The sequence below is a fragment of the Puma concolor genome, chromosome C2, assembly GCF_028749965.1.
Source record: "Puma concolor isolate L17-30 chromosome C2, mPumCon1.1.hap2, whole genome shotgun sequence".
Lineage (NCBI taxonomy): Eukaryota > Metazoa > Chordata > Mammalia > Carnivora > Felidae > Puma > Puma concolor.
Window position 1 is genome coordinate 90,617,081 of NC_141675.1, and position 16,182 is coordinate 90,633,262.

The 16,182-nt window shown below is 47.8% G+C and overlaps 1 protein-coding gene across 7 annotated transcripts in view; it reads left to right on the forward strand.

The window, feature by feature from the left end:
- MYLK (myosin light chain kinase) overlaps positions 1 to 16,182 on the forward strand; it is a 281,125-nt gene that overhangs the window by 213,886 nt on the left and 51,057 nt on the right. For all 7 annotated transcript variants that reach the window (XM_086675230.1, XM_086675227.1, XM_086675228.1 and 4 more), the window contains 2 exons: positions 252 to 338; positions 15,591 to 15,641. In XM_086675230.1, coding sequence (XP_086531356.1) covers positions 252 to 338; positions 15,591 to 15,641 — 138 coding nt within the window. The remainder of the gene's footprint in view (positions 1 to 251; positions 339 to 15,590; positions 15,642 to 16,182) is intronic.

Sequence of the window (16,182 nt, forward strand, 5' to 3'; positions counted from 1 at the left end):
GACTGCTCTCTCCACCTGATTTATAAGGCGCAGTGGAGTGCGCGCACGCTCCTTCTTTGGTGCTCCGGTGGAGGAAGGTGCCCGAGGCAGGCGCCGTCTGCTCGGCAGGCACAGAGGGCCCCCAGAGTGGAAAGAGGAGCCGGGGGGGTGCTGTAATTTTGGTTGGGGTGGGATTTTTATTGAGACACCTCCTCTGTTCATTTCCTTGGGCAGCAGCCAACTAATGTCCGTCATTACCTGTTCTGTTCCAGATGCTCCTGCCAGGGAGAATGCCAAGGCCCCGGAGATGAAAGCCCGGAGGCCCAAGAGCTCTCTTCCCCCAGTGCTAGGAACAGAGAGTAAGTACTTGCTCAGCTTTCCTAGGCAACCCCAGGACTGAGCCCCAGCTTCCTTGCCTGCACCCCAGCGAACCCCGTGAAGCCTTGGTGACTGGGCCAGTGGCCGTTTGGCACTGCCCGCCTCTCCCAGCCTCTGCACAGCCTTAGTGGTGCATACCCACGTCCACTCGCCACCTCACTCAGGCCCTCTGTGCTTCTCACCAAGACTCCTCCTCCTGATCTCTCCCAGGTGAGTCCTGCTGGGCAGAAGCTTTCCAAACCGTGGCTCTGCTCTCATCACTCCTGATTGCGGTGCCCAGCGGTCCCCAATGCCTACCAGTCCCATTCAAGTGGGCCTCACAGACATTGCACTTGTGCACACTTGTCCTGACGTGTGGTCTAGCCTTTCTTTCCGAGTCTGCCCCCAACTCCTGTCTCCTTACTTTATGCTCAGGCCAGCCCGAGCTCCTCCATGTGCGATGGAAGTGCCCGTGCCGCTTCCATCATGCCTCTGCTCTGGGAGCACCTCTCTCTGTGAGACACCTCTTTCATGGGACAGACTCCCGCTGAAAAGCCGCGTCATCCCTGAGTTTGTCCTTGCCCCAGCTGCAAGTAACCCTTCCTGTGTGCTCCCGGAGCACTCAGCACCTCCCTGCTGCCACTGTCTGCTGCCCAGTGTCTGGTGATGTGTCTGTGGCTCACCCCTCCTCCACTGTGAGTCCCCTGAGGGCTGCCCCTGGGGCTTCCGGGATGCCGGGGCTTGCTCATAGAGGGACCCGGCCTTGCTCGTAGAGGGAGGTGCAAGAGTTGCAGCTGTGGTATAAATAGCTGTGCAAGGAAGGACTTGTGTGACTCTACAAAGTGTCTCCCTCTCCCTGGTCTCACCTTCCCCCAGGGCCCACTGATGTATCAGGCACAACACCCCACAAAAATATCTCAATATCTTATAGAATTAGAAGAAAATAAACTTTTGGGTCAAAGAAAATGTTTTAATTCACAATATTAATATATTCATCTTTATACCAGTGCAGTTGTAAAATATAAGTTATGTGTGCATATACATACATATTTTTAAATTTTTATTTGTGTTTTTTTAAGTTTATTTATTTTGAGAGAGAGAGAGGAGGAGGAGGAGGAGGGGCAAAGAGAGAGGGATAGAGAATCCTAAGCAGGCTCTGCACTAGACAGCACGGAGCCCAGTGCAGGGCTTAAAGTCGCAAACCATGAGATCATGACCTGAGCCGAAATCCAGAGTCAGCGCTTAACTGACTGAGCCACCCGGGTGCCCCTTATTCTCCTCTTTTCAAAGCTGCATATTTACCCTCCTAATGATGAGCTTGGGTTCCTTGTGCATACTCCAGCCAGCTGCCAGGGGGATGCTCAGCCTTCAGTATGTTGGGGCAGCCAAATTGGAATTATAATGTCTAGTGGATATTTAACCAAAGTGGGGAGCTCAGAGTATCGGGAGTAGACCTTTAATAAGTTGCTGGAAATGCGTATATAACTATAAGAAAAACCCAGTAAAAATGGGTTGGTGATTTTATTTTCCAAGAGGATCACTTGGACCCATGCTCTGTTAGTTACGGCAAAATGGGAGCTTCGAAGAGCACCAGGTGGTTGTGACTTAGGGACCGATGCAGTCATTCGCCTCTCCTGAGGGCAGAGGCAGGAGTGCATGGACTTTGAGCCGGGCCATCAGCAGCCTGCTGCCCTCAGCTCTGGCACATCCATTACAGGCAGATCCTGGGGACAGTGAGGTGGGGTCCAGGGGAAGGTTGTGAAGGAGAAAACAAGCTGGGGACAGTGAGCAGCCCCGGGAGCTGGGCCTTTGCGCTGGGGGAGAGAGGGCTGTGGGGCACACCGAACAAGTTGTCATCATCTGACTTGGGGTGGTGGCTCTCAACCCCAGCTGCATATTAGACACACCTGTGGAGCTTTTAAAACCTCTGCTGCTGGGGCAACCCAGCCTAGTTAGATCAGAATCTCCAGAGGTAGGATCCAGGCTTCAGTACTTGTTCAAGCCTCTAAGCTATTCCAGGGTGTGGTAGGTCAGCCTGGAAGCCTAGAAGCACCCTGTGCCCACACTGTTGGTCTTCAGAAACAGAGGGGGCCTCCCTTACTGCCTCTGTTCAGTGTGGCACTGCCTTAGGAGCCCTCATGCCCAGGTCCTCAGAGTATCTCTGGCACCAGCCCACAATCTCTACTCTTTAAGGAAGGAGCAAGATGCTGGAAGCAGAGCTGGAAGCCAAGGTTCTTACCCCTACAGAGTGAGTGGGAAGTGGGGCTCAGTCAGTGGCACTGCTTAGGGAGAGGGGCTGGCTGGCAGAAAGTGCTGGTCTCCCTTTCCATAGCAAACAAATACATCCATATCTAGATTAAGTCCAGAGGACGCTACTTGTCTGTGGAAGGGGAATTTTACTCTAGTCTTTGTCTTGCAGTTACAGACAGATGTCTTACCCCCCAAGGGGATGGAAATGTGTGTCTCCGTGTACAGTAATGACCACTTTGAATGGCCCATCCACCCAACCTCTCGTCACCCCAACACATCACCCGCTGGGCACTGAGGACATTAGCCGGGTGGTTCTGGTGGCCCCTCCACCTGCTTACATACCTGTGTTCGTGTCCTTCAGAAACCTGTAGAGTTCTCTGGGTGCCTCCTGAACACCATGGGGCTTCCTTCCCAGAGGCTCCTAAGAAGACAGCTGCTCAGAGATAGGAAATGAAGGAGGTGTCTTTTAGGCCTGTACCCCCAATTCTTTTCTCACTTGTTGGGCTAATTTGTATTATTTATTAATTACATAAATTAAATATGCATGCATTCTTCTTTAAAACATTCTAAACAGTATAGAAATACACCAGGTGCAACATGAAAGCCCTCTTTAATCTACCCCCAGTTCCACTCACCTCCTCAAATATAGTCACAATTATTCTTTTTCTATGCACTTACACATACTTATGTAAATACAGCACGTAACCTGGACACCTCTGCAACTTGCCTTTTTTCTCTTAGCATGGCCATCCCTGGTCCCAGACATCTCTGATCCCATGAGAAAGCCCAGATTGATTCTCTTATCTCTGAGCTGTCTGGCTATAACATGTGTTCATTTTTTTCAAGGGCTGGGAAGTACCTAATCTAACCAGGAAGTCCGTTTCTCCTGCCAGTAATCGAGGGAAGGCCAAGTGGTTTTCTTGCCAAACAGATCATAGCCAGATCCCTTCCTGGATGACCTCTTCCCACCCCCAGCTGTGTTGGTCAGTCCTGTGTGTGAGTTGTCAGGTATAAGAGTAGAGGGCACATGTCCGCACAATGGCCTGAGGGCCCTTGGGAGTGCTGCTGGGGACCATGAGGGAAAAGCCAGTTCCATCTGCCAAGCCAGGTAGCAGGGTGAGAGAACACAGACAGAAGTACAAGCTAACCTGCCAGACACTAACTCCCAAGTACAGGAATGAGGAGTGGTCGTTTCCCCCTGGGACCAGGGAAACTCTGGGCCAGGTTATGAAGGAGAGAGGAGTGTGGTTTGAAGCGAAATGATGACATTGCTGGAGCACTGGAGGGAGGATCCCACTGGAAGGGATGCTGTGAGGCCCCCCACTCAGGTGCTCACTTAGTGTCTACTGAGCCCCCGTGCAGCAGGCATCCTCTAAGGCGCTTAGTCACAGATCACTTCAGGCAGGTCTCATTCAACTGAGCTACAAGTAGCTCTCATCTTACAGATGGGCAAAACTGAGCCTCAGAGAGCTAGATTGTCCTGCCCAGGGTCTGACAGCTGGTAAGATCTGGAACTGTGAGGACAACCCTGATCCATGTTCCTGCTGCAGCACTGTGCCTTGCCGGTCTCAGAGCTGTACTTCGTGCAGTCCACACAAGCCTGGGCAAGTGCTGCCCCCGGGCCACAGCAGGGCAGGAGTCTGCTGCCCTGAGAGCTGGGGGGACAAGGAGAGTGACAGCTGGGTCCTGAGACCTGTCACGGTGTTTGCTGCATGCCTCTCAAGAGGCATTTTTTTATAACTTTATTTTGATATAATTTCAAATTTATAGAAAAGTTGCAAGAATAGTATAAGGAACTCTTGTATGTACCCATTACTGAGATCCACCAATTATTTACATTTTTTCCCAGTGTCCTCGCATTCTCTATGTATGAATTCATATAGATATATTCACCGTTTATCAGGTATTCATACATATGTATGCACGCTATGTATATATTCATATATATTCACCATGCATCATGTAGGTATATAGATATCATTTATGAATAAATTAGAGACATCATGCCCTTGACCTCTAAATATGTCATTGTGTATCTCCTAAGAACATAACCACAATGCAGTTACTAAAATCAGGACAGTTAACATTGAACCAATACTACTATTTAATGCAGGGTCTGCATTCAGTTCTTGTCAATTGTCCTGATATCCTTTAATGGTCCTTTCCCCCCCTCGATGGGAATTTACTGTCAGCACTCTTGGAACACTTCATCCACTCCTCCAGTTCAGAATGGTCATCCCCTACCTTTGGAGAAAGAGCAAGAAAGAAGTGCACAGGCCCAGGGTGAAGCACCCAAGACTCTGCCTGATTTGAGGAGGCACGGGGAGGCAGCAGCACCTTGTTGGATGTCCAGATGCGCATTTCTTGCACCTGGCTCTGGGGCAGTGCTCCAGCACAAGACATAGCCAGAAAGCACTAGGCTGGAAAGCAAGGGACAAAAGTCTTGGTTCTGCCTCTCATTGAACATATGGCCTTGGTCAAAGCCGTTCATCTCCAGACCTGTCAGATGGGGACTCCAACTGAGCCCAGAATTTTTCCATCTCTGATAGCAGTTCGTTCAATGGAATGCTTTTGTGTGTGTGTGTGTGTGTGTGTGTGTGTCTGACATTGTTCAGGTGAGGTCAGCTAACTCCCCTTTGTATCATCCAATATGTGATGGGTTGACACTACAGCAAGTGTGGCTTGGGTTGCACAGCAGCAGAAACATCCTTATGAGAAGGAGGCTTTAAGCAGAAGGTCCAGTTCTAGGGGATTCCAGCTGGAGGGGATCTGAATGGAATTTTTTGTGAGGGAGGCATTGATGGGGCTTAAGAAATGGTTTTAGAAAATACAGATGAAGGGGCACCTGGGTGGCTCTGTCTGTTAAGCATCTGACTCTTAATTTTGGCTTAGGTCATGATCTCCTAGTTCGTGAGTTGGAGCCCCACATCGGGCTCTGTGCTGACAATGCGGAGCCTGCTTGAGATTTTCTATTTCCCACTGTCTCTCTGTCTCTCTGTCTCTTTTTAAAAAATAAATAAATAAACTTAAAACAAAATACAGATGAGGCGATGCCAGGGTGATAACAGACTAAGGGATTCCTCCTTGTCAGTCTGTAGAGCTGATGTTGTTTTGAAAACAGGTAAATGAGCAGAAGTCACTTTTATAACTTGAGGACAGGAACCAGGGCCTGTTTGTCTGAGAAATGTCAGTGTCCAGCCCATAATAAGCATGTGATTTTTCACATTGATTCATGAGTTCCCATGCTTTAAGGGTCCCTGCCTCTACTGCACTTGTGGGATTTGGGGACGATGCAGACAGAACACCCCTGTGTATTCCTTGCCTGGCGTTGGCCTGACATTGGTCACTTTGGCTTCAGTCACCACGATAGACCATTCCAGATTTTGCTTTTAGATGTCTTTGCCTTGGCCCTCCATATGGGTGTCTCTCTGAAACCAAAAGTCATATCATCTTGAAAGCATCTTTGGATGTCAAAAGTAGCATCCAGTTTTCCTGGAAGATTCCCTCAGGATCATATCTTTCTTTTAAATATTCTCTTGGAGTCATGGGGGATGTTAAGTCACCGTAGTATTCAAAGAGCTGGAAGGAATTGCTGGACAGGTGGAGGTTTGGTATCAATACTTGCTTGACACTGGAAGATGTGGGACCCTGAAAGAGAAGCTGGGGTACTTCCATGAATTCCACGAATTTGAAAGCTGGTGCCAACTACTAGTTACTCTCAACCAAAATATTGTCCATGAGGAGTGATAGTACCCATTATCACCCCCCACCCTGCCGTGCATGTGACCCTGTGACCTCCATCTCTGAGCTGCTGCTTCCAGCTCCTTCCCCAGCTCTTCCGTTGTCTCCCATGATCCTGTTAAGTGGGAGGACGGGTCCTCCCCAGAGAGGACATTGGCACTGCCATCCTGGCCATGCCGGGCTGCCTCTTTTGCCTCTTTCACAACCATCCCCACATTCTGTATCCTAGGGGCTTGGGGATAAGCATTCGCAGTAACAAGAAGAGCAGTGTTCCTCTGGAATCTTCTTGTGTGACAGCCTTTGATAGGAGATGAGTTCACGAAATTTGCCCAGAGATGTTAATTCTGGGAATATGACCAATATTTCTCCATAGGTCTGTCTATTAGACATACTGGAAGGGCCTGGTGTGTGCAAGGGGCAGGGAAGTGTTGGGGGCTTGTCAAGTCACCCAGAGCCCTGAGTCTACCTGAGTGCAGGGCGGTGGGATTCGACCTTTCATCCTCAAGTCCACACAGCCGCCCTCCCTTCTCTGACACAGCCCTGTGCGTGAATGCTTCCTCCACACTTCACCCAGCCTGAGTCACCTTCAGGAGCCTTTGGTAGAAAGTTGATGCTGATTTTGGGAATTGTGAAGGGTTTGATGTCTATTTTTAGTTAACTACCTAAAAAGGGAAATGTCCCCAGAGAAGCAGACATCCAGGGACCTCCCTGTACCCGAGGCTGTTTGTGCTACCTCCCAAATTCTCCTTTGCTTTCCATTATCTCAGACCCTTTTGACGCTAAGAGGCCTACCTTTAGTCTCGTCAAATATCTCCCAAAAGCTTGCTCAGGTCTTCTGCCCTGCTGATTCATGGGAGAGGCACTCCTGTGCTTTCAGACTGAGCAGTCTGGAAACTCCTGTGCGTACTGACCTCCTCCCCTCTAGCTCCCTCCCCCCACCACCACTCAGGGCAGCAGGAAGGTTCAGCAGGAGTAGGTCAGGACTTGGGCAGGCCTGGTGCAGAAGCAAAATGCTGGGTTGCCCAGACAGCCGGGAGGCTGGCCTCCCCATCGCTGCCCCAGGTTTCCCCAGCAGGCATCCAAGTTCAGTGCTTTGTTCATGATGTTTTCACTGGGCTGCTGCACCTCTTCCAGCCTGTCTCCTCTTTAGAGTGGAAGACGCCGCGCCCAACGGCTTTGATCTAGTTGGTGACAGAGCAAAGAGGATCTGCTTTTAATGGGAAGTTGCAGAGGGATTCAAGCCCCAGGGCTTTATCTCTCAGCATCAGAGCCCCAGGGGTGGGGGGGTGGACTGTTCTTAGAAACTCCCAGGTTAACAGAGATCCTCAGGGGCTCCACTTGTTCCTTTAATAGCTTTTCAAGCATATGCCAAGTACCACACTAGGCACTGGCAGTACAACAGGTGAACAAAATGGGCCCCTGTTCCTGTCTCCAGGGAGTGTGCTGTGAGGTATGCATGTTGGACAGGTGTTTCTGCATTGTAATACATTGTGAGGAGTGCTAAGAAAGAACCACCTCCAAGCAGCATGGAACCCAGCCTGACAGTAGTGATGGATGAGGTGAGGCCAACTGGAAGAAGGTACCAGAATCGGCAAAGAGCTGGCGGCAGTGGCCAATACTGCAGAAATGGAAAGGCATTCAGTGTGGGGGATAGAGCAGCCCTCCTGGAGGGTGACGCAGGGCCCAACAGCATCAGCATGCCCTGGACAGCCAGGAACTGTGTTTCTAGCAAATTTCCCAGGTGTTTATAATGCACACTCCATTCTGCAAGCCGCTGACATTGAGCGCCAAGGGCCTGGGTGACGGTATTCCCTAAGAGGGAAGAGTAAGAAAGAAGATGGGACAAAAGCTGGGGACACATCTCAGAGGCCCTTGTAAGATGAGTTGGACTTTATGTTAAGTGGCAGTGGGTGGCCATTGGAGACATTTAAACAGTGGAGTGATTGCCTTGGAATGACGGCCGTATTAGGACAGGGACGGGGGACCAGAGGCTGAAGCGGTAGTAGTTTGGACTAGAATGGTGACAGTGGGGATGTGGAAGGTGGCAGACCGAGGAGGTATGGAGTGAATGGAATTGACCGATGCTAGTGACTGGGGATGGTAGGGAGGGGGCCTTGGGAGAAACAGGGGCAAGCGGCAGGTTTGAGGAAAAGATCCTGGATTTACTTTTGGACATGCTGGGCTTGCAGTATGTGCCAGGAGAAGGGACGGTCAGGTAGTGGGATGTATAGATGGGCTGAGAAAGAGGTCTGGGCCCCAGGTAGAACAAAGCTGGCAGAGAGAGGGATAAGAAAAGAAACTGTAGAGACTCCTGGGTGGCTCAGTCAGTTAAGCATCTGACTTCATCTCAGGTCATAATTTCACAGTTCATGGTTTCGAGCCCGACATCGAGCTCTCTGCTGTCTCTGCTGCCAACGGGGAGCCTGCTTGGGATCCTCTGTCCCTTACTGTCTCTGCTTCTCCCCTGCTTGCTCTGTCTCTCTGTGTCTCTCTCAAAATAAATAAATAAACTTTAAAAAAGAAGAAGAAGAAGAAGAAGAAGAACAACAACAACAACAACAACAACAACAACTCTAAGCAGTGAACAAAGTACCCTGACAGCAGTGCTATGCCAGGAAGGGGGTGCATCCTGGGGCTGACTGTCTGGGGGAGGGGACTGAGCTCCTCCCCTGAGGGACAGACCAAGTGGCAGGCCACAGGAGGATGTTTTGCCCTCCTAGCCTGACAGTGTGGTTGGTAGCTGCCATGGGATTTGCAAATATAGTTGGGTTTTATTTTCCTTCTAGAATATTCCTCTTTGACAATGGGTGGTGCAAAAGTTTAAGGTGTTGGAAAGGGAATGAGAGACAAAGGGCTGACATTAGTATAAGACAACAAGGTGGTAAGATGGATGAATCCAGAGAAGAGGAAACTAGTTAGTAACCCAGGGAGAGCTGAGAGTTTGAGCATCTGGATCAGCAAGAGGGTTACCTGAGGACTTGAACTGGGAGAAGGAACTCCAGGAGCAGCATGAGAGATATCATGTAGGTACAGAGCCCAGTTGATACAGGGTGGCATACTAAATAGGTGACAGAGTGGACAGAGAAGTCCTCTGGGGATCCATCTGGGGAAGAGGGGCGACTGGGGTGAGGGCCTGGTAGTAGAGCATGCACCCTGTGCTCTACCTTCTTTACAACGTAGCTTAATGCTTTACAACAAATTTTACTTATCCCCTTCACCTGTTTTGAATGAGGAAACGAAAGCTCCAAAAGGCTAAGTAACCTACTTTTCTTTTAATGTTTATTTATGAGAGAGACAGAGTGCAAGTGGGAGAGGGGCAGAGAGAGAGAGAGAGAGACAGAATCGGAAGCAGGCTCCAGGCTCTGAGCTGTCAGCACATAGCCCAACACGGGGCTCAAACTCATGAACTGCGAGATCATGACCCGAGCTGAAGTCAGACGACTAACCCACTGAGCCACCCAGGCACCCCATTAAGTAACATGCTTTAAATTTTTTTTTTTTCAACGTTTATTTATTTTTGGGACAGAGAGAGACAGAGCATGAACGGGGGAGGGGCAGAGAGAGAGGGAGACACAGAATCGGAAACAGGCTCCAGGCTCTGAGCCATCAGCCCAGAGCCCAACGCGGGGCTCGAACTCACGGACCGCGAGATCGTGACCTGGCTGAAGTCGGACGCTTAACCGACTGTGCCACCCAGGCGCCCCAAGTAACATGCTTTAAATCAACAGCCTAGGGAGCGACAGGGCAGTATTTAAACCCAAGCCCAGCTCCAGAGCCTGTGCCCACTGCATTCCTGCAGGGGGACAGAGAAGGGCGTTGAGGGCTTGGATATGAGGATGGAACAGAGAGTGAGCTGCTACAGAGGCAGCCACACGGGGCATCAGGAGGCGTGGTTCCTGTGTCTAACTTGGCCCCATCTGGTGTTATGAGCCTCACAAATCACCTGGCTTTTATGGGAATCTATCTCCTTTTTCATGACGTGGAAACAATGTGAGGTGCCCTGCTTGTATGTGGTTGGGGAAGGAACTCAGGGGGAAAAAGGACAATGAGATCGTGGGTTAGACACTGTATGCACTGAGCCCAGCTCACTGTGAGAAACCAGGTTTTAGGATCAGGGGATTCTGCTTTCCAACCTATTAAATATATTCTTCTAAGCCCCGAACACAGTTAATGGATTTCAGCAGATGCTCGTATAAAATATGTATAGAATAGGATATAGAACATCATTAACATTTAAAATTGTCTTTACTAACAGGAACTAAACCAGCTTTAAACGCTAACCAATTCAAACAGCAGAAGATGCAGATTTATAGAACAAACATGAAACTTTGGCCCTCAGTCCATTTAACCGTGACAGAGGAAGACAGGTACTGGTTGGGACCCTACTTCTAGGTTTACTAGGGCCACGTAGGTTTACTAGGGCTGCCAAGGTTAGTAAAGAGTGGGACTTCGGAGTCATCAGATTTCATGGTATGCTAACTGCCATCCTCCTTACTAGCTCTTGGCCAGCCATTCCTGGGGCTATCAAGCTCCTTACTGGCCTCCAGAGCCCACCATCCACAGCTGCTCCAGTCCGCTGTGGCTGCACAACAAAGTATCATAGACTTGGTGGCTTAAACAAGAGAAGTATGTTGTCTCACAGTTCTGGAGGCTGGAAGTCCAAGTTCAGCATGTTGGCAGGTTGGTTTCTTCTGAGGCCTCTCTCCTTGGTTTGCAGATGGGCACTTTCTCACTGTCCTCACGTGGTCTCGTCTCTGTGCATGTATCCCTGGTGTTTCTGTGTGTCCACATTTTCTCTTCTTATAAGGACACCAGGCGGTTTGAATTAGGACCCCCGCCCCATGGCTTCACCGTAATTTAATTACCTCTTTAAAGGCCCTATCTCCAAATATGGTCATATTATGAGGTGCTGGGAAGGTCGAGTTTCAACATATAAATTTGGGGGGATAACAGCAGCTCCACAAAGCAACCGTGAACAGGTGGCTTTTGTTCTCCGTGGGAGGTCAGACGCTGGCTCTTGTAGAAGCCCTTATCTTCCCGTGCGGGCCTCTCCCAGTTGTGCCTCTCCCTTCCCAGCAGCCCTAGATGAAGAGGGGCAGGGGCTTCGTGGCTTGACCTGTCATGGCTGTTCCATAGCCCATCTGGTACTCACTTCCAAGGGGTTTGTCTTTCCCATGCTGTTCCATCTTGGGGCTCCCCCTCTCCACTGACTCCTAGCCTTCTGCTTTCAAACCTGTACTCTTCTCTCACCTGGGAAGAAACCTTGCTTGATTGACATTCCCTCTTCCATCACCCTGTTTGTCCTTGTCCCTTCAACTCCAGAATTCTTATCAGATTAGCTGACTCCCTACCTGTTTCCTTGAGAATTTCCTCTGGAGTGACTTCTGACCCCACTGTCTCATGGCACCTGTCCTCTCAAACCTTACCCATCACTCAGTGCTGATCATACCTGAAGTCTAGTTCCCAGTGCCTATTCTTCTCTACCCTTGCTTGCAGTGACAGTCCTTCCATCTCTCGGGGTCCATAGCCCTCTCCTAATTCCCAGCTCCTTACCATGGGCATCACCTGGGATCAGACCCTGGCCCCTTCTCATCTTTCACTGCATTCTTGCCCCCAAGGAACTGAACCATCCTCACAGTTTCCATTATGATTGCATGTTTGATTCTGGAGTCTTGCACTTCCAATCTCCACCAACGTCTCTCTAGAATTCTGATCCTGGGCATCTAGCCTACAAGCGGGTTAAATTCTTTCGTCTGCCATATTCACTTGGACCAAACCAAATGCCTCATCTTTCCCTTCCAAATTTCGTATTCTGTAACTTTAATTTTCCCCGTTTATCCAAGCCAGAAATCTCTAAGGAATCTTTGTACCTCCCTCTTTTTCAGCCCCTAAATTGTTTTAACTTTCTTCTGTCTCCTACTTGTATTTACTTTGCAACTGCCTTTACCAAGGCTGGACCTTGATCATTTCCTTCCCAAAGGATGGCAGTAGCTTTCTAATTGGATAGCCTTGTCCCCCAGGAGGTGGAGAGACCTCCAGGGGTCCCTGAGCCCAACCCAACTGCCGTTTGTGTGAGGACTCCCTGTTCAGTCAGGACAAAGACCTAACTCTCAAACTTGGGATTCTAGACCAGCACCGTGATGACAGTGATATTCCGTGTCTGCGCAATATGGTAGCCACGAACTATGTGTGGCTGTCGAGCACTTGAAATGTGACTGCTGTGACTGAATTTTTTTATTTTCTTTAAATTGTCACACTACCTTCACACCACTGTTCTCTAATCCTAGTCTTACACTCTGGACAACCTCCACCAAACACCCTGACCCTCAACTCTGAACCCCTCTCTGTTCCTGAGCCATGGGGCCCTTCTTTCTCCAGTTCAGATGTTCTCAGGCCCTCAGATCCGTTCCGTGTCCCACCACTGAGTGCTTCCTAACCATCTCCTCAGCCCACAGTGCACTCCTTCATTTGAGCAACTGCATCATGTTGGAGGGATAAAACTTTTCTTCTTTTCTTCTTTTTTTTAAGTAGGCTATACTCCCAATGTGGGGCTTAACTCACCACTCCTAGATCAGGAGTTGCATGCTCTATGGACTGAGCCAGTTAGGTGCCCCCTGGGTAAAACTTTTTTAAAAAAACTTTCTATTTAACTTTTATTTTGAAGTAATTTCTGACTTAAAGAAAAGTTACAAAAATAGTACAAATAATTCTTGTAAACCCTTCACTCTAATTCCTCAAATATTAACATTTTACTATGATTGTTTTGTGTTGTATTTTCTCTCCCTTGCTTTTTCCCTCTCTCCCCCCATCTCTCCACACACACATATACACATATGTACACCTGTGTATATATAATTTTTATGAGTAGTTTGAAAGTAAATTGTATATAGGATATCTTCTATACCTAAATACTTCAGTGTATATTTCCTAAAAACAAGGACAGTCTCAGGGTACGTGGGTGGCTCTGTCAGTTGAGTGTCTAACTCTTAATTTCAGCTCAGGTCATGATCTCATGGTGTGGGATTAGTCCTGCATTAAGCTCTGCACTGAAAGCATGGAGCCTGCTTGGGATTCTCTCTCTCCCTCTGTCTCTACCCCTCTCCTGCTCGTCTCTCCCTCTCTCTCTCTCTTTCTCTCTCAAAAATAAATAAAATAAACATTATTTTAATAAAAAACCACAAGGACAGTCTCACCACAGCTTGATGATCAAACATGAAATTAACACTGATATAATACTATCATCTAATTTATGACCTTATGTAAATTCTGCCAGTTGTCCCATCAATGCCCTTTATGATGGGGGGAAAAAAAAGGCTTTCCTGTGGATCACATGCCTTGACATTTAAACCCTTGAAGACAAGCTCTGATTTCTTACATTTGTTTGATTTTCTTCTTGGTACACACGTTAGTAGTGTGTACTGACTGGCCTTTGCCTGGCAAATAGCAGGCCCTCAATAAGTTTCTTGAGATGGACAGATGAATCAATAATGGTGACAAGCCAGGGTGAATTTGGTGGAAGCAGGCCTCACCCTGGGCTTAACCTCATAACGAGTAGCCATCAGCTCTGTGATCTGAGATCACCTGCTTACACAGTCCTTGTGCAGTTCTCAGCTTCTCAGGTAGCAGCCCTCTCCCCATTTTACAGAGGCACAGCTGAAAATCCACACCGTTATATAATTTGCCTATGGGCAGACAGCAGTGCCCAAGCCAGGACATATTGCTTCTTCTCTGCAACCTGCAAAGGTGAAGCTTTGTGGAGGAGTGATTGCTAACATTACTAACATTACCCCCACTCATTCACTCAGTAAATAGTTACCAAGTGCCTACTATGTTCCAGGCACATTGGGTATACAGCAGTGAACAAAAAAGAAAAAATCCCTGCCTTCACAATCCTTATACTTAATGGATAGAGGAAGGGAGACAATAAATAAACAAGTAAATGGTTTGTTTTATGGTTGTTCAGTGCCATGGGTCGGGGGGGGGGATAATAAAGTGGGGTAATGGTGATGAGTGCTGAGGACAGGGGGTTGGTATTTGGTATAGAGTGGTTAGGGAAGATCTCATTGGTTAAGTGACTCCCATTTTTGTATTAAGGTACAATTTCTATACAGTAAAATTCACCCTTTCTAGTGCACAGTTCTGTGAATCTTAACAAACGCACATAGTCATATAACTATTGCCATAATCAGGATATGGTTCCACCACCTTATAACATGTCTTTGTGCCCCTTAATGGTCAACCCCTGCCCCCACCCACCACTACTAATCTGTTCTCTGTCTCTATAGTTTTGCCTTGTCTAGAACAAGGCATATAAATAGAATTATATATTCGTAGCCTTTTGAGTCTGGCTTCTCTTAGTGAAAGAGAAAGACGAATCATTGAGATTCATCTGTTCTGTGTGTCAGTTGTTCCTTTTTTATTGATAAGTAGCATTTCATTGTATGAATATACCAAAGTTCATCCGTTCTACAGTTGAGGAACAAGTGGATAAATTCTAGCTTTTGGCAATTACAAATAAAGCCACTGTAAACATTCACATGCAGATATTTGTGTGTGCATAGATTTTCATTCCACCTGGATAGATAGGTCTTGATTAAAGACTTTCAAAAAAGATGAAAATAAGCCATGAAGATAGCTGAGGATATTTTTGCATATTCATCATATTGTTATTTAGCCAAATGAGTAAGTTTTTGCTGTGAAATTGGTCTGTTTGGGTCATTTTTCTTATTTGAATTATTTGGAGAAAGTGGAAGGAATAGGGTAGGAATGGAAGAGACTGTTGGTTGGTTCATTCATTTGTTCATTCATTCATGGATCCATTCAACAAACGTTAAAAAAAAAAAAAAAAAAAGAAAGCCACTAGTCCAAGTCTGTGATCCAAAGGAAGCCTGAGACCCTTGGATCCACACCAAAGGCTGATTTTAGGTGGTTTATCTGACATAATTTCCTTTCTGAGTTTCCTGACATTAGGGTAAGAGAATAGTTAGTGAGTGTGGGGTTATCATTGTTGAAATGGACAATGGAGAATCAAGCGTTTTTTAGTTTTTATCTCAATGGAGGCTCCAGAGACCCTCCAGAGGCCCCCTGAGAACTGATATTCATTCAGTCACAAGGTCATCTGTGTAGGAGTGCAAGATATCCTGAGAACCACACTCAGGTGAGGGCTCTGTCTGGCAGAGGACCAGTGGGCAAGGCTCCTAGGATTTAGGAGCTTTGTGAAAAGCCAGGATTAACAAAATAACCTGTGAACTTCTTTGTTTCAGGTGATGCAACTGTGAAAAAGAAACCTGCCCCCAAGACACCTCCAAAGGCAGGTAATTGGTCACCAGCAGCATTTGGGGGCAAGAGTCCTCTGCCATGAGGGGTTTTTCTTTTGTCCTGGTAGATTGACCACTGGTATGAGATCCCAAAAGACCACCGCCCTCCTTGATTCAAGCTCTGTGTTATTCAAGCCAAATTTTCCCCAAGAGCCTCTGCACAGCCTGGTCCCCTACCCTTTTCCACTACTTGTCTTTTTTCCTACTCCCCTTATAGTGTCCCTCGCTGTAGGGACATCATGTGGCATCATGCAGTACTAGAGACTTTCCCATCCCTTCTGTGAAATTCTGCCTCGCTCTCTGCCCCCCACACTGCCCTTAAGGCGGTGATCTACTTTACGCTCTCTTAATACTCTGTTCTGTATGTCCTTGTCACATAGAGCCCTTGTCTGTTTCCCAGTGAAAGATATTTGAGGACATGAACCATATTGAACCTGTCAGCCAGGGTAACCTGATGATTAGAAAGCAAGGTGCTGCTTAATTAATAAAGGAGTTAGGAGGTAGATTCAAACATTTAGGGTAAGATGCAAATTCCAGA